Source organism: Frankliniella occidentalis, unplaced genomic scaffold, assembly GCF_000697945.3.
Source record: "Frankliniella occidentalis isolate FOCC.00 unplaced genomic scaffold, Focc_3.1 Scaffold251, whole genome shotgun sequence".
Lineage (NCBI taxonomy): Eukaryota > Metazoa > Arthropoda > Insecta > Thysanoptera > Thripidae > Frankliniella > Frankliniella occidentalis.
This window is the reverse complement of record NW_026267377.1, coordinates 440740-458306: the sequence shown is the minus strand read 5'-3', so window position 1 is coordinate 458306 and position 17567 is coordinate 440740. Positions and strand designations below refer to the sequence as shown.

At 38.5% G+C, this 17567-nt stretch overlaps 4 protein-coding genes across 4 annotated transcripts in view; 2 read left to right on the top strand and 2 right to left on the bottom strand.

Annotated features, from left to right (window-relative positions):
• Window positions 1-7444, top strand: part of LOC113201689 (phosphatidylinositide phosphatase SAC2) — a 12466-nt gene extending 5022 nt beyond the window's left edge. The window contains exons 2-16 of the mRNA XM_052273169.1: window positions 43-268; window positions 352-544; window positions 653-818; window positions 904-1065; window positions 1153-1223; window positions 1368-1586; window positions 2093-2151; window positions 2244-2412; window positions 2513-2584; window positions 2716-2972; window positions 3045-3275; window positions 3360-3475; window positions 3564-3746; window positions 3833-4358; window positions 4435-7444. Coding sequence (XP_052129129.1) covers window positions 43-268; window positions 352-544; window positions 653-818; window positions 904-1065; window positions 1153-1223; window positions 1368-1586; window positions 2093-2151; window positions 2244-2412; window positions 2513-2584; window positions 2716-2972; window positions 3045-3275; window positions 3360-3475; window positions 3564-3746; window positions 3833-4358; window positions 4435-4595 — 2811 coding nt within the window. The 3' untranslated portion in view covers window positions 4596-7444. The remainder of the gene's footprint in view (window positions 1-42; window positions 269-351; window positions 545-652; window positions 819-903; window positions 1066-1152; window positions 1224-1367; window positions 1587-2092; window positions 2152-2243; window positions 2413-2512; window positions 2585-2715; window positions 2973-3044; window positions 3276-3359; window positions 3476-3563; window positions 3747-3832; window positions 4359-4434) is intronic.
• Window positions 7445-7689: 245 nt separating this feature from the next.
• On the bottom strand, window positions 7690-15310 carry LOC113201690 (tyrosine-protein phosphatase 99A). Its single transcript, XM_026415516.2, has 2 exons — window positions 10993-15310; window positions 7690-10916 (listed from the first exon to the last, which is right to left on the bottom strand). The coding sequence occupies exon 1, from the start codon at window positions 14862-14864 to the stop codon at window positions 11847-11849; it is 3018 nt and encodes a 1005-aa protein (XP_026271301.1). The 5' UTR covers window positions 14865-15310; the 3' UTR covers window positions 7690-10916; window positions 10993-11846.
• A 125-nt stretch (window positions 15311-15435) lies between these two features.
• LOC113201691 (mitochondrial import inner membrane translocase subunit Tim9) lies at window positions 15436-16292 on the top strand. Its single transcript, XM_026415517.2, has 3 exons — window positions 15436-15620; window positions 15740-15835; window positions 15925-16292. The coding sequence occupies exons 1-3, from the start codon at window positions 15576-15578 to the stop codon at window positions 16060-16062; spliced, it is 279 nt and encodes a 92-aa protein (XP_026271302.1). The 5' UTR covers window positions 15436-15575; the 3' UTR covers window positions 16063-16292.
• A 101-nt stretch (window positions 16293-16393) lies between these two features.
• The window catches only part of LOC127750747 (uncharacterized), a 12650-nt gene continuing 11476 nt past the window's right edge, over window positions 16394-17567 (bottom strand). The window contains exons 2-4 of the mRNA XM_052273168.1: window positions 17524-17564; window positions 17272-17368; window positions 16394-16976 (exon numbers count right to left, since the gene is read on the bottom strand). Coding sequence (XP_052129128.1) covers window positions 16676-16976; window positions 17272-17368; window positions 17524-17564 — 439 coding nt within the window. The 3' untranslated portion in view covers window positions 16394-16675. The remainder of the gene's footprint in view (window positions 16977-17271; window positions 17369-17523; window positions 17565-17567) is intronic.

The window sequence follows — 17567 nt, the reverse complement described above, 5'->3', positions numbered from 1 at the left end:
ATATTATAATTCTATATGTAATTTATAAATTTATTGTTTCAGACGTTTACTCTGGGTTTAATTTCAAGGCGTAGTCGTTTCCGTGCTGGCACTAGATATAAGCGTCGAGGTGTAGATGAAGAAGGAAAATGCGCAAATTATGTTGAGACAGAACAAATTGTATCATACCAAAGTCACACAGTTTCATTTGTTCAAGTACGGGGTTCTGTACCTGTTTATTGGTCTCAACCAGGATATAAATATCGTCCTCCTCCTCGTATTGACAAAGGTATTTTTTCTTTCTTTTTAAATTTTTGCTCATTTTGTGTAGAATAATTGACAATCTGTATTTAATATCCGACATATTTTTAGGAGAAGCAGAAAATCAAATTGCCTTCAAAAAGCATTTTCAGGAAGAGTTAAATATTTATGGTCCTGTTACTGTTGTAAATTTAGTGGAGCAGTGTGGGAAAGAACGTGTTATATGGGATGCATATACTGATCACATCCTTTTGTACAATTCACCACAGCTGACATATGCTACTTTTGATTTCCATGAGTATTGGTAAGCTGAATTAATAAATTCACATGTTATTTAACAATCTAAACTCCTATACTCTAAACTCCTGGTTTACTGAGTTATTTCTCAAAGTCAATTATCTTCATATTGCAGTCGAGGGATGCATTTTGAAAATGTTTCAATTCTGGTGGAAAGTTGTGTGGAGACCCTAAGAGATATGAGCTACTGTTGGAGAGACAAAGAAGGTTTAATTTGTAGCCAAAAGGGTGTATTCAGAGTGAACTGCATTGATTGTCTTGATAGGACAAATGTAGTGCAGGTATTTTCTAAATTTCTTGTGGTTTGTGTTGCACTCCAATACCCAGATTTTGATTTTTATTAAATATTATTTTTGTGATTTTTAGACTGCCTTAGCAAAAGCAGCCATGGAGATTCAACTCTACAAACTTGGTTTAATACCACCCGAAGGCACAATGCCTCTTACACTGCGGTCAATGTTCCAGCAACTTTGGGCAAACAATGGAGACATCATAAGTAAACAATATGCTGGAACTAATGCTTTGAAGGTACGGATTTGACCAGTTTACTCCAGCAGCATATTCTGTAGTTTAGAAACCTCTTCTCATTCTGGCTTGGTTAAATTATCTTTGTAGGGTGACTATACAAGGACAGGGGAGCGAAAACTGACTGGAATGATGAAAGATGGAATGAACTCAGCTAACAGGTAATCAACTGTACTCAATGTATATGTCTTACAACTTTAGTTTTCAGCTGAGGATAAATGGAGTATTTGGTTTTACCCTCATCATTATTGCGATTGTTTAAAAAAAATTAATGACAGACTTCCAATACACCACTTTTACTGCAGATATTTTCTTCAGCATTTTTCTGATTCTTATCGACAAGCAGGAATAGACTTAATGCTAGGCCAGCCTGTATCAGTTGAGTCGATAGACATGCTGAACAGGCTTGCTGAAGAATTTCATGAGGCAGCATTACTTGATGCAGCTTTGACCCCCTCTCTTTCCCACGACTTAGCCAATGCCCCTGAAATTAGAGGGGCTACAGCAACATTCCACGTGGCCAGGTTGGTGCCACTGAGAACCTCACCAATAACATGGGCTTGAACAATGAAAAGGGACCCACAAGTTTAGGTTCTGCTGGTTCAAGTGCTACTTGTGTGCTTGTGTTTGTGTATTTATTTTGCCTTTAACAACATGGGTGCCAAATTTGTGTGTGTTCTTCTATAGTATCACCTAACACAGTAGTCTGGAGGTTACATACAGTGTTACATTTACTTATTTCAATTCTTGTTTGGATTGTATGTGTTTAGATTTGCATTGTATGTTTCTACAACTTGATGTTCTAAAATTCCTTTTGAAAAGTATTTCCAGTGGCAAGTGGTAGGGGTAGTGGATTGTGAAAATTACCTGATAAAAGTAGAGATGAAATATATTGGGTGCTACTCCTAGTGTTTTAACTTCCTGATATTTATGTGCTTTTCTCCTCTAAATTAACTGGTTGGGTCTGCCATCCATGTGGAATTAAAGTCTGACCCACACTTTACTGATAACTGTATAATTGTTGTTACAGGTACTATCTCAATCGTTTTAAAGATGTGTACAGACAAGCTACAATTGATTTCATGCTTGGTATGTTTAGAGGGAATATATTTTAAACCTTCTCAAAAAAAATTTTGATTCGAAAACCATGTTTCTTTCCCTTTAATAAATGATAATTATAGGAAATCCAGTGTCTGAAGAAGAGTTTTCATCAGAGAAGGCTGGTGAAGAAGAAGAGAGTGGAAACACTGCAGAACATGTGAAACTTTTGATCGAAGATTGCAAGAAGATGCTTATTAGTGATTCCAGTATGGTTCTTGGAGCTTGGGGTCTCATTGACGCTGATCCTGTGTTAGTTAATATTTCCTCTAAAACATTTTAGTATACACTGTGATGTGCGATCTTATTCTTTTTACATTCAAATTCCTTACACTAAACTTTTTTTCTATAGCACGGGAGACCCGACAGAAACAGAAATGGACACTATCTTGATTCTGACCAGAGACTCCTATTATGTTGCTGAGTAAGTTCTATTTGAAATGTTGCATGAAAGAACTTTCTGCCCATAGCTCCTATCCAAATCCAATTTTTCAATCTTTTACCTGATACCTACCCTACAAATAACATTATTATCTTTTTTAATCTATTTTTCAGCTATGATGAACAGATGGATAGAGTCACTAAGTACCAACAAGTGTTACTGAAAGACATTACGTGGCTGGAGCAGGGAACTGCAGAGTTGAGCACCACTGGTTCTTTGTTTAAACAATCTTCACGCAGCTTACATCACTGCATACGCATTCATTATGCTGTCGATTGTCAGCCAGGTTATTTTCATATGTTCAGATCTGCTCACATTCGCTTTTTTAATAATGTAGCTGTCGAAATTAAGTCACAAGAGGAGATGGTTGGTCAGTATCTACTTAAATTTTTCATTTTATGAGAAAAAATATCCAATCTTACTTATTTTATCATCATTACAGAATCACTGAAGGCAGTATTTGAAACGTTTATTGTGGCACTTGAGATTGCTGGTGTTTCCTCTGTTCCTACAAGTTCAGGCCGACCCTTAGAGAAAATGAAATCTAGAACTGTGGCTGGAGATCCCAATCGCAAACCTAGTGGTTTATTAAGCTCATACCTAGATGTTGCATCTATTCCTTCTATGACAAGAAATGTGTCTGAAACACAACTGACAACTTTGAAAAGTGTTGGTAGGTATTGTTGCTTGTACAAATAATTTTGTTTGCAGAACTACAGTGTAAGTTAGCAAGTAATAATTTTCATTTGAATTCTAGGGAGTAAGGCACTTTCAAATATGACAAGTCAGTTTACCAAACTCAATCGCCTGGGACAGAATCTAAACTCTCGTTCTCAAACTTCACGTCAAGATGGGCAGTTATCAGACAAACAAGTAAGATGTTTTTCAAACTCATAAAGTAAATTTTTTTACGGTAATTTAAATACTGTTGTTTTTTTTTTTTTTGCTTTTTTTTGGGTAGGCCAAGGATTTTAAATCTGTGGAAAATGCGCACCACTTACATGAGCAGCAAGTTATTTCACCAAAAATTAGTCCTGTGGAAAATAATTCAGGAGCTGAGTTAACTGGATCTGTTGTACCAGAGCGCGAGCTACATAAAGATAAACATTTGGCCAGCGTTGGTATTGTCATGGCTCATGGAAAGGTAATTACCAAGACTGTTTAAGATACAATATCAAATATGAAAGTTTGGAGTGTGGAACACACTTTATTGGTATCTTTGTTTTTCAGGGTGCATTACAGTCCTCTCCAGCCAACACCAGTGGTCATGCTCCTCTGATTCACGATGTTTCTCTGACAAGGGTGGTTCAACAAGATACATCTGCCACCAATCACCTGCGTAAATACCCTCTTATGCATTCCCGCACGGATTTAACTCTAGATGTGAGCAACCTAGTTCTTACCAAAGTGGAACCTGTTACCAAAGATGATGTTCTAAAAAAAGGAACCCCTAAAGAAAACTTGCAAGCACAAGATACTAAATTGGTTCCTCCTAGCAGTCTCACACTCCACAAACATCATTCTCATTCATCTGGTGAGGTAACTGATAAGCCTCCTGCTGAATCAGATTCAGTAACCTCAGTAATTTCAGGACACGAAAGTGTTGATAAATTATCAACTAACCCTAATATCAGTGTGTCCAAGAGTGAAAATTCATTGAAAACTATCAGTGACACACTGACACAAGCAATTACAAGTCCCAGTGCCTCCACAGCTAAAGATATTGTTTTGTCTCCATTCTCCAAGCTAGCTAAAGGTATGAACGGCAAGTCCTATCTTTAAATGGGTGAAAGGTGGGTTGATAACTTTTTAAAATTTTTGTTTTATTGTAGGAATGCAACACTTAGGAGCAAACTTGGATCCTAGGAAACTGAAGGCTGGTGGGACACCAAATCTTCTTCCTGCAATGGTACCTTTAAAATTACACTCAGAGGAAAACCACATACTGGCAGAACGATGGAAGAATAGCAATACAAAGCTCATAGCTCTCTGAAAATTGCCAAGGAAAGGTGCTCCTTGCTGTCCGACGCTGAGGTCAAATACAAACCGGAAATGCTTGCGTCTTCCAGCAATTTGCTGCTCGCAAGTGGACATTTTATGCTCAGCATAAGTCATTGTAAAGAACTGTCTATAAAAATCAGTCACACGAAACTTGATCATTTGAAATTGATATCTAAATATACATATAGTATTCCTTGTTTTTCAATGCAACTGTACTGTATTTACATTGCATTTTAACAACAACACATTTCCCTATTACAACTAAGAATAAATTCAAATTCACGTGCTGGTGTGAGGAAATTCTTTAATCTCATTAAGACGATGTATTTAGTTTAGGTATATAATCAACTTATATAATTCAAAATTATTTTCAAAAAGTGTCTTTAAAGATATTCTAGGCAGTTTGACTTCCAATCGAGAACAGCAGTAACACCTTTCCATGAAGAGGCTTCAGTTTAATCCTACCTCAAGATGCCTCACAGCTACTGTGCTCTGATGGTTGTTTAATATTTAAGTTTCTTATGGTAGTTTTAGAATTTTGATCTAAAGTGGTCAATTGATGGTGTGATCAACATGATGTGTAGGACCTCAAACTTTGTGAATCAATCATTACATTACTACTTTTGGTGTTACCCCATTTTTATTTTGGACCTCGGGAGTATTGTCAATGTTTGCAAGATTATACCTGTGATTACAATTTAAGTTTTTATACCTTTGAGTTTCTGTTTGTGTTGCCAAGTGTTGCTTTCAGGCAACTACCTTTCAAAGAGAGTGCAATCCTGTAAAACTATAACTTTTTGTGATTTTAGTTTTGAGTACGGTATCACTATTTCTAAAATCACAAAGCTTTTTTTAATTTTTTTTTGTATTCTCTTTTATATTTAAGACATGTGGTTTTATGTAAATTATTTGTTTTCAATTTTTATTATTACTTTTTTATCTTATTGAGGATGTTTTGATATATGATCGGATGTTGAGAGGATAACCGAACATGGTTCATTTGAAACATCTCCAATCTTGCTTCAATATAAGGTTGCAATGGGTAAACATAAACCTTTTAAAGAGTAGTTACGGATCTAAGCAGGTGATTTTCATAGTTTTTATTGAATCTGTAATACCGGTGCTTCTTTTAAACGCCTGAATTTGAAAATTTTAATAGACTTTCTTATTTCTCAGTCTGGTTGTTTGCACTGTGATCTCTTGTAGCTCTTAGTTAAAGGCAGGATGAAATGCAGAAGAAGATCATAATGTCATAGTTGCATAGATCTTTTATTGCAAATGTGTTACCTTAATTTTAGCCATTCCACATCAGGGGTTTTGCAGGGTTGAACACCCACTAGTCTGTTTGTGATTTGAGAAGGAATAGTAGTTCCAAATGAAAGGCATTATTGTTGTTTGTGGGAATTCTGTTTTAGACCAAAGAGTTTCAGTCAATTACAAAAAATTTCTTGCACAAGCTTACTAGTTAAAAATAAGCAAATTGGAAGGGAAATGCGTGGCTATTGAAATTGCGATAGAGACATTTTTTCCACAGTATTATTCAAACTAATTGAAGATAGTTGTTAAAAACTGATATGAGCAAAACAGTCAACTGACGGTTGTCAGTAGTAACCAACTCAACTTGTGATATGCTTCTTGGTAGATTAACGACATAGTATATGTATTAAATAAGTGCCTTTATGTATGAAATGTAGGTGAATTTCTCAGCTTTGCGGAAAAGAGTGTGTCCGTCCGGATCGAGTCAGAATTGAGGGGGATAGAGAAGAGAGAGGGGAATGCAATCCGGATCGATCCAAACAGTTCATATTGGACCGATTGATAACTCAGGACAATCGGACGCACTCAAAGAAGTGAATATACATTAACAGTTATGGTCAACTTCCTAGGTGGCAGTAGTGCACAGCGTTGATTGTAATCATAGGCAGTTCACATGGACTTTTACTTTTCTTATTTTTACTTCAATGTTTGGAAATCCTTAACCTCCTTTATTTAAGTTCAAAAGTTTTCTTGTTTCTTATATGATTTTTGTTATGCTAGTTTTGGTTTGGAGAAGTGTAGTGTTCTAGGAAAAATATGCACTGCTTATAAGTACTGACTCTGAACCTTTGATTTTTCTTTGGGGCCATTAATTCATCATATTTATTGCTGTGTAAGATAATTTTCTTCTATATCAGTATCGAAGATTCCCCTTTACCTCAAATTATGTTAATATTTAAATTGGGCCACTATTTATTTTTGTTGTTTTAAAAAAGATGAACACAAGTCAATTATAATGGTGAGAACAAGCTCTCATCAAATTACATATACATATATTACTATTACTGACTATTGAACTGACAAGGCAACGGCTCCCATCTATGTTGTGAACTGTTGATGCTGTTGCTCAACAAAGCAAATAATTCTGATTTTCTTTAGCTTTGTTAGATATGCAACCTTGTTCTTTTAACTACATCTTGAGTGATGAGCTCATTTTATAAAACTGTGTCAGTGCTTGATTTTATAACAATGTATCAGTGCTTAATATGCCGGTGTATGTTAAACTTATTCTTTGGGTGAGTTTTGTGCTGTTTGCCTCCCTTTTCAATACACACCTGGTTTTAGTAAACTAGCAGTGATCACAAGATTTTTTTAGTATCACAAACTTCTTGACCTGTACTATTGTGCCTGGATAAACTTTGCACAAAGACTGTGAAAGCAATAATTTAGAGTAGAGAATTTGCTGTGGCCATAAATAAATAAAATTTGTTAGTCCTTACCAGTTTTGCAAGGTATTGCCTCATCTATTCCAGAAGAATTGTATTATTAGCTATCCTAGTAAAATAAATATTTTATTAATTGAAACTGTGTTTTTTTCCTTTTTCGGCCAACCATCAGAACACATGACCATTTATTAAAAGTTGTGGAAGTCTAGACGGAAGTTTCGTCTGTCATTTGCTCAGAGTCGGAGACATTGGGGTGGTTCACCTCTGACTTTCTACTGTTTGATGAGCGGCGAACATCAAACCCCTTCCAGCAGCATTTTTTTTAGGGTAAATTACAAGAATGTAGAATGTACTTAGGAAAAGGCAAAAAGCAAATTTGAAATGTCCAATTCTTTTTTCCAATGTAATTAAGCTCTGAAATTTTGCAGAAAACAGTAAGAGAAACAATTTTTAGCTGAGCAGATAACATTTTTTCTTTCAAGTGCAAAGCATTCAGGAGTTCTTAGTTTGCTACACATACATATACCGTACATTTTGTTTGCTCAAATAGAATATTGAAAAGGAAACTGTGCATGGACATTTTAATGCCATATTCTGTAAATTTAAGTGCCAAGTAATATTAAAATGCAATATGGCATGAGTCCACATGACTGTGCTCCTTGAGAAGTAATGGACAGTGGTGTAACAAGACCAAAACTATACAACATATAATATACAATAAATTGATTCTCCCAAACTCTTCTTTCCTATAACTTTCAAATCATACTTTTGCATAATTGACAAATGGCCTCTTTCTAAATTTTGGTTCTACATTGCATTTGTTGTAACAATAATATATTGTTGCTAATTTCTAGTGGTTGAGTGGTGTTTAACTAGGAGTGCCGAAATGGCACACACTGTGAAGTTCACAGATTGTCGGGGGTAAAGGCCCACCAGGGGCCCTAAACAACTACAGACCTGACACAAAGGACATCAAGCTGATATTGGATTTAAAAACAACAAGTAAAAACAGGGACTCAACTTTATTGTAATACGAATAATCTAATGAAAAACTAATCAGGGAAAATCTATGTCCATAGTCAATATAATGCGCTTGATGTGTTGAGTACTGGCATTTCACCATCTGCTATTAAACTGTTAATTATGAATCTATTGCTCATTTGGTTAAATATTTCCAATAAAACTGACAAGGAAATATTAAAAATAAGAAACAGAAATTGTACTAGTTTTTCAAACTAAATAAATATTAAATAACACCAATCTAACTATAATACTTCACAATCTACATGTTACAATATAAAAAGGTATTTACATTAGACAAAATTTTGAACAGATGTTGAAGTCAACAAAAAGCCTACTCATGAGTATCAATTCTATACAAACACACAATTTGGCATTGCAGTCATTAGCTTGGATTTTACTTATAGTAATCAGACTTGACAAGCTGCTCGTATCTTTAAAATGAATTGCAAACACACTTGAGAGCAAATCTTAGAAAAACAATGCACTAATTAGTTTTTGTAAACAAAAATACGAAATAAAGAGAATTTCCCTCCACACTGAGAGCTAGAATCAATCTTTGATGAAATTTAGTCACATAGGTAAAACACAAACTACGGCAAACTAAAAAATTTCAATAACAAATATAAAGTCCACTACAGGGTTATTTTATATAAACTGTAAAATCAAATGAACATTTTGTGAGAGTATGGTTAACAGTTGTTAACAACAGTTGGTTAACAGAAAAAAATTCCTACAGAAGCCCTTCTTATCTCATGTTTCCAGAACACTGCATCACCCCTTACCCTACAGATCCACAATATCATTTAATGTTGAGCTCCCAAGCCAGATAAAACATGTTATGCCTTGGTTTGTTCAAAAACATTTGCTGCATCAGTACTGAAGCAAGAGGGAAGTTAAAAAAATGGTTAAAAAAAACTCCTTTCCCAGCTTGCTAAGTCTTGAAGTTAATAAATAGGTCCATTACATAAACAGTCAATATAAGAACCTCACTACTAGTAAAAAATTTGTGTAATATGAATGCCAAAGAAAAACCTTCCAAAAGATCTTAGCAGCTTCTGTTTTCCCCTTTCTGAGAAGAGGGGATATTACGCTTTGATGAAATGGAGAGGAAAGAAACCAAAAGGATACACAGTGTGAACATAAACAAATTTGTATAGTAGAGAAAAGTTTAGCTTGTTTAACTTAATAAGTCTTAGAGATTTGAAAGTTCCATGTGATTTTTTGATTGCAAGCAAATTCCAGTTGTGCCTTGTCCCAACAAACACTTACAGGAAAACATGTTGAATGCACAGGTAGACGAATATACATTTGCAATGAATGATCGTACCTCTATTTAGAGGTGCTCTCAAACTGAACAACAGTTAACCATTTTAAAGCCTGTATAAGGGTTAGAGAGAGGGATGTGATTGTCATTACTAAACCAGGCCTCAGGATAGGATCATCCAGATACACCTCTTATAAAGATAAAGCAACCAGTTCTTTGTCCATTTACTGAAAGCAAGTGAGAATTATGTCAACCAATATGATACAAAAGTGGAGATCAAAATGCCTTTTTTAAACTGTTTGGCAGTTCAACCATGGCATGGCACATAGAAGTTTTTCCCTAACAAAGTTTCAAAGACATATATGCTTCTGTTCGTAAAAATAGATGTGAGGGACAAATGCAAATGGAATGGAACATTAAATCAAGAAAAGTTATACTATTTTAAGGCCACAAAACACAATTAGGAAGAAGAGAAGCCCATGATTCAGAATCAAAATAATAATGCACAATTCCTGAATATACCTACAAAGCAATGGAATGTTTTCTTACTGCAATACTTATGGTGGATTTAATCTTGTTTCGTGAGGCGCTTCACAATAAATCGCCTCCGCTGAAGCAGTTCTCTTCAGACATTATGAGCACGAAGATTGGCTAGCCCATCTGCATCACCTGAGGCACCTCATGGCGAGGAATTTTGCATCACGAGACTAAATCCACCATTATAGTACAAAGCATGACAATAGTTTAATGAAACAGATTGGAGGATTGTGAGTATTGCAATTTGAATATGGTACTTAAATACCAAAATGAAAGGAAACTAAGCATCATATAACAGTTGAGCAAATTCAAAATGACAAATTTATGACACATTCAAAAAAGTGCACCTCAATGCTTTATGGCTAAAAACTACGCCTGAGAGAAAATAAATCATGATACTAGTCATTGTTTTCATTTAATATGAAAAAACAAAACAAGAGAATTTAACCAAAAATCCCTCTGCAGGATAAGTTATGCTACATTTACGCTTTTGACAGATGTGGTCTGCAAGTTTCACCTTTTACTTTATCAGTTATTTTCAACTAAACATATTCCACAATAAACATAACAGAAAAAGTCACTTCATTCCAAGAACACTTTGGGGTGTATGTACTGCTGAAGAATTATAAATATTATGTCACGTGACCACAAAAAGATTATGCCACAGCCTATGTGTTAGGTGTTACACTTACCGGAAGATATTTCAATAAAAACAATGCATAAGGATTGTACAGAAGGCAGAAAGATGAGACTGCTGTGACGGTCCTCGAATATTATCCTTATCAACCTGAGAAAACAATTAAAAGTACATCAGAAAAGTGTTGAAGAAATCAAGTTGATAAACTAACAAAAACACAACATACCTCTTGAGTAAAGAAAACTAATGGAACTAGTCATTATTTCCAGTTTCACCAGTATGATATACATTCTTGCAGTTCTAGAATATTGGCATACAACTTTGCAGCTCCATAAAAAAAAAATGTAGAATACCTAAACAAAATTACGTTGGCACTTGGAAACATTCAAACACAAAACAATTATATGCATTTATAGCTCTACTTCTACAATCAAGTAGTCTGTCTTGTTCAGTCGCTGCAATTCAGTTTGACTAGAAACAATTTTAACAGTGTATCTTGGGTATACTGAAAACTTTGTCACACAACACACAATAGTCTCATAAAATTAAAGCCATTATGAGTATATTTATATAAACGCACTGGTAAGTTTAAAGTACACAGTAAAAATATAAAATGACAGAACTGCCAGTGGAAAAACTGCAGGTACTTACATTATTCTGATTACCAGAATAAGAAGTGTGTTATATAAATGCAAGCAGAGCAAGATGAACATGTTGGTAAAGGAATGCAGCTACTAACATTACAAAGTAGTAGCCTTACAACAACTGATGAGCAGCTTTGCTCATGCCAACACTTTGTTTTTAAAAAAATGAGTACCAAAACAATGTAAATAACTATGATTGAAAAAAGAATACCATAAGATCCATTAAAATGAAATCACAGATATAAAGTAAGGAAATTACATAAACTTAGTATAATGCTATTTAAATGTCCTCAATATTTTATAAATTATTTTGAGTAAAGATATACAAATAAATAAATGTATACCATGCACATGAATTTGGAATGCTATTATCTACATTAATTAACACTGACAATATGTAACTATCTTTGGCATTTGCAGAATGGTCTTTCTACATTCAAGCTGGGCTCCCCCCTGGTGCACTAATTACATCTGACTCAGGCTCAGGTTCTTCCTGAGCAATTAGAGAAGCTGTACCATTACCATTGCCCATTACATAACCATTGGCTTGGCAGTTTGAAGAAATAATGTGGTTATCAGTAACAGTGATGTGAGTTTCAGTAGCTGGCGTCACAGGTGATGCTGCCCCTGATCCTGGAACTGATGCCACAGTTGATCCTACAGAGCCAGCTGGCACTCCTGATCCCGAACCTGCAGCACTTGCGGCACTTGAATGATTGGAACTGCCATACATGGCTTCAAGTGCTCGGTAAAGAAGCAAAAAATCTTCTTGAGATTTCCATATTCCTGGGTGCTTATTATGGTACAGCTTTGCATACATATATACATCAGCATGGTTTTCATATTCGAGTTGTTTGGTTAAAGTTGTTAAGCAACAGAAGATAGCAGCTTCTGTGCCTCCAAACCGATCCATCACAATGATTGGTCCATTTTGATAATCCAAATGCCACTCTTGTACGATTCGCAGCAGCTCTGCCATGGATGACAAAGGGATGCAGTTATGAGGCCACTCTGGGCATTGAATTATACGAACTGGAAGCTCATAGTCATCTTGTAAAGATTGAACAATAAAATCCCGAGTTTGATAGCCCACATGTTCACTTTCTGATATGAATTTAACTTTATAATTTTCAGCATCTAATTCAGCATCTGAGGTAGGCCAAAATGGACCATAGCCTTCATCAAGATTGCAGTTTGACAAAGTTACTATTGTTTGTGCATTGTGATCCCACACCATCTGCCAGAAGTCTTGAATGGTTGACTCAAGCGGATGCTGAGTGATTATAAATTCCTTCAGTTTGTTAAATCCTGGGAGCCAGCTGGCATTAATATAGTCACTACCGTCAACACCTGGTTTAGGGGTCAAATGAACACGAGCATTCTCAACAGGTACCAAATCTTGAGACCTATTCTTAGGTTGATTAATAGGTTTACTTGCAGAAACTAAGTTGAAGTCCTTTGGCTGGAAGCTTGTAACAGATTTGAACTGAGTTTCAAGGAGTGTCTCTCTTTTTTCATTGCCAGATTCCCCTCCATCACCAGATGCTTGAAGACTTAACAGATATCTCGACATATATGCTTGGTTTATATTTGTTTCTCCACTTTCAATAGCTTCCAGTAAAGCATCATGAATAAATATATATTGCTCTTCAGTTTGTACAAGGAAATTGCGTTGAGAACGAATGTGGCGTAGATACCCAGCAATGTTCACATCACCTTTACTCCGGATCTGACGAAGCATTGCATCAAGGACAATGTAAGTACCAGTGCGACCAACACCTGCACTACAATGCACAACAATGGGCCCCGCATCTGATGGATTAGCAGCGGATGACTTCTTGACAAAATTAAGAACAGGTAAGGGATGGTCGGGAGTCCCATGGTCAGGCCAATTGGTATAGTGGTATTGGTAAACAATTCTCTCTGCCGAGTTGTGCTTCTTCTTCTTTACTTTAAGATGCCGAATTATCATAGTCCTGACAGTGTAGGTAGCCATTATATCCTCTTTGATTACCTTACAAGTTATCATACCATATGTCTCAGTTCCTTCTCCAGGCCAGTACATATCACATTTCCTACGACCTCGTTCAACCAAATTTGTTATCATGACAATAACAGCAACTCTCTGTTCCCAAATCATACGCCAGAAACATTCAAACGTTGTTGGTAGAGGGCCTTGAGTCCCAATGAATGCCTGAGCCCTGTGATATCCATCAATATAGTTTGCATTGATATAATCAAATGATTTCTTTTGACTTGGTATAGGCAATAGTTGAACTCTGCTGTGGTCATAAGCCAAAATATTCAAGTAACGATTTTTAGCTTTGTTGTCCTCACTCTGAGAAATTTCAGTGCTAAAATCTTCTTGAAGACGGGATAATTGAATCTCATCATACTCCTTGCTGAAACCAATGTCACTATCAGCATGAAGCTCTGCTACATGCTTTGCGAACATGTCAACTGGCACTGATGTTTTCATTCCACTTTCTTCAGTCTGAGCATCCCAATCAATTAACGTAGGAGGAGGAGCACGGGGAGGATCATCAAGGTAGTAATAACTAGCATGAAAGCATTTCTTCCAAATGACACATGCAGCTGTTGCCAAGCAAAGAGCAACAATAATAGTCACTAGACCAACAATTATACCAGCTCCAAAGTTTCCATGCTCATGTGCGTTAGAATGCATTACCATTGTCATGGTGTCGCAATTGGGTGATACTAAAACTTTACGTGGTTCAGATTCGTCACCTTGAATAACTTTGAATTCATCTATAACACTCTTCGATGCGCCCCTTACTTTTACCTCATACATTGTGCCATTCAGTAAATTGGGGAGGGTAACATTAGTATCCAAGTTGGCTGTCTCACCTTCTAGCCTCATCTCATCAAATGTCCAATGTTTTTCACTCCGATAAGAGATGTAATAATAGTCAATCGTCGTAAAATTTACAGGACGGCTCCACCCAAGAAATAGGGAGTTATTAGGTTCGCAGGAGGCAATTGTGATTTGAGGAGCGCTTGGTCTACAGACATCAGTTCTGTTCTCCAGCGCCTCCGAAGGGTCACCTTCTTGGTTGTGGGAGGAATAGGCTTTGACCCACACCTTGTACGAGGTATTGGGCTGGAGCCCCTGCACTTCATACTCGACCGGTGATTGGGTCGCCGGGTCGGCGAGGGAAGGGCTGGGGCTGTCGGTTCGGTTGTCGTGCAGGAGGTAGATGCGGTAGCCCTCTACGGCGCCCTCCTCTGGTCGCACCCATGACAACTTCATGGAGGTGCAGGAGGCGGGGATCACAGTCAGGTTGAGGGGTTTGCTGGGAGGAAGGCCCTGCAGCGAACCCGGGCTATTCACATCCTGTCCGTCAACGGTGCGGCCCAGGGTGACGAGGACAAGGCACACCCAGGACACGGTCCAGGTCTGGGCCGCAACACCCAGAGGCCCTGGCACAGCCATGGGCTCCTGTAATTTTTCTGCTTGCTTTCGGATTGTATCGGCTGCTTGAGAGATGCTTTCTGCTGGTGCCTGGGGCGCTCCCTCAGAGGGCTTTGTCAGGCTCGGGCGTCGGCACAAAGCGGTGCCGGGGAGGAAGCACCATATTTACAGGGGACCGGCCGCGTCACGGGGCGGTGCGGGGGACCGCGACACTCCACGACTTAGCAAAGCGATCGCGGCCGCACACTATTTGCATACTTTCCATCGTTCCAAGTTATCAATCACTCAACAAACCGCCATATTGATCCTGTAAAGCAACCATTTGTCGATATGAAGCACCAACCTCATCTGAGCTGTCAAAGGGATGCGACTGCTGTCAAAACAAAGAGACTTGCCAATGACATGAAGCTAATGTGTCACATCGGTCTATGACTTTAATTTTTCAGACTGCTGTGATTGAAGGGTTTTGTTTTTCTGATTTGGATTTAACGACAGAACCTTTGTCTGTAGGAAAAAGCGGTGCGGTGGGATAAGTCGTTTTCTGAGAGGGAATGTTGGTTGCGCTTTGCCACAGCCTTGCAGGGAGTTTTACTTTCGTTTTCTCCAACTTCCCCATAATACGTCGTCTGTTGCAGCGTGTTTCTGTTTACTTGCAGATTTCCGAAGTTCTGAAAGTCCAGTTTATTTTAGTGCGTTGTATCGTCTCTCTTCGTGTTTAAAGTTATCGACAAGATGAACCCCCCAACATCATCAGACGATAATGACCAAATGAGATCGGTGGGTTATTGAGCATTTTAAACGAGAACCAAATTACTAACCTCTCGATTTCTACCTGATACTTGTTACTGTTTCCCTTTAAAACTGAAATAATCCATCTCATTTTATTTTTTGTACAGTTCAAAGACTTTTTGGCATCTTATAACAAGTTGTCAGAACTTTGCTTCACAGACTGTGTTTGGGACTTCACCTCAAGAAATGTAAAATCCACTGAGGTAGGTATTAAGAAAGAAAATCTCATAAAACTTGTTTTTTTATGCATGTGTATCCTTAACTTCATAGATTCCTTAATTATTCTTTTCAGGAACAATGTTCTCTTAATTGTATGGAGAAATATATGAAAATGAATCAAAGGATCTCCCAGCGTTTCCAAGAATACCAGATGATTGCCAATGAAAGTGCTATTGCAGCAGCGCAGAAAGTTGGATCAGTTTCACGGTGATCTCTTCGTATTAAGTTAGGATTGTAAATTTTTTTGTTGTTTAGATTAGCTTTGTTTCAAGTTAAATTATACAGGAGACCTTAGAATTAATAGTGTGTTAGCAGGACGTAACACTATTATTTCTTATGAATGTGTTTAATTTACAGTACATTTTTGTGTTGGATTCATCCCATTTCCAAGGCATGTTCTTTCTTAAACTTCATTTGAATACAATACATTGTTTATAAGTAGCTGATAGTCTTTCTTTTCAATTCTACCTTTACTTTTCCATCAATACCATAAAAAAAACAAAAAAAAACAAAAAAAACTGCAGACTCTATTTCCTCCACAGTCCCTGCTAATTTTGTTAGTGACTTTGAAGGTTAGATATCTTTTGGTCATTCAGTATTAAATATCCACTGCCATCATAGTTTCCACACATACTCTTTTTAAGATATTGAGCTTTAAGTTTCTTTATTGCTGTGAAAGATTTGCATCACAGGGTCCTGATCAATACAGGAAAATAGAACAAAGGACTAATGGAATACTTGTGATGTGTTCTGGCGTGCTCCTTTTCAATGGCCAAACCGACTCAAATGACCAGCACCACTTCACTTTCCTCTCCACTGTACAGTCACGTGGGTTCTTCTTGTAGCTTCTCATGCCTCAGGCGCCGGCGCCTGTACCACGTGCAGCAGCCGAGGACGACAAGGGCGAAGAGGATGTTCGCGAGGATGGCGACGCCGACGAAGAGCAGCCAGCTCATCGTCTTGTCCCGCTTGAGGGCCTTGGCGGCGCGCTCCAGCTCGGGGCACTGGGACTCGGGGAGCGGCGCGAGCGCGCGGAGGATGACCCTGCGCGCCGTGCGGCCGGACCCCGCCCCGCACCACTCGGCCGCCACGTGCTCGTAGCACTCGGACAGCTTGTCCAGCAGCCTGGGGCACCACTCTGTTCTATAAGCCCTCGTGGAGGATGCCTTCAGCCCGGGCGTGGCGTGGCACTGCCCCCGGGCTGGGGAGGAGTCCCGAGTCCCGAGGCCGACCATGGGTTATTTTCTTACCATATTCGCCGCTTGCCCCCCACCCGCTCCCACCCTTTCCTTTCCCGGACCCCTGTCCTCCTGTCCGGCTCAAGTCCCGTTCATCCAGAGTCGGTTAATGGCAAAGACGCGTACCCTCTCGCATCGCCATCCTGCCCCCGACCGCTCCCGGCCACCCCCGGCACACTCACTGGCAGGCTTGAGGGTTGCCGGTCCAGCCTGTCTGCTGGGCACAGTTCCAAAAGGAAGTGGCTCTTGGCTGCCAGCAGGTCCACTCTGCGGCCGCGTCTGCAACCAAGAGCGGGCCGGACGGAGGGAGGAGCACGGCCTCGACGGCCTTGACGGCGTGGCAGGTTCCCCAACCGTGTCACAGAGGTAGGTGTCGCCGCAGAGCAGCGCGCGCACCCTGGTGAGCGCCCTGGCCACCCTCTGGTTAGACTCACCAGCCGTCACCGAGGTGTCGCCGCAGAGCAGCGCGCGCACCCTG

Excerpts from the sequence above, each read along its gene's own strand:
- LOC113201690 (XM_026415516.2), bottom strand. The coding sequence starts at position 14,864 with ATGGCTGTGCCAGGGCCTCTGGGTGTTGCGGCCCAGACCTGGACCGTG.
- LOC113201691 (XM_026415517.2), top strand. The coding sequence starts at position 15,576 with ATGAACCCCCCAACATCATCAGACGATAATGACCAAATGAGATCG. Across the intron at positions 15,621-15,739 it reads ATAATGACCAAATGAGATCG|TTCAAAGACTTTTTGGCATC; the intron begins GTGGGTTATTGA and ends TTTTTTGTACAG. Across the intron at positions 15,836-15,924 it reads GAAATGTAAAATCCACTGAG|GAACAATGTTCTCTTAATTG; the intron begins GTAGGTATTAAG and ends TATTCTTTTCAG.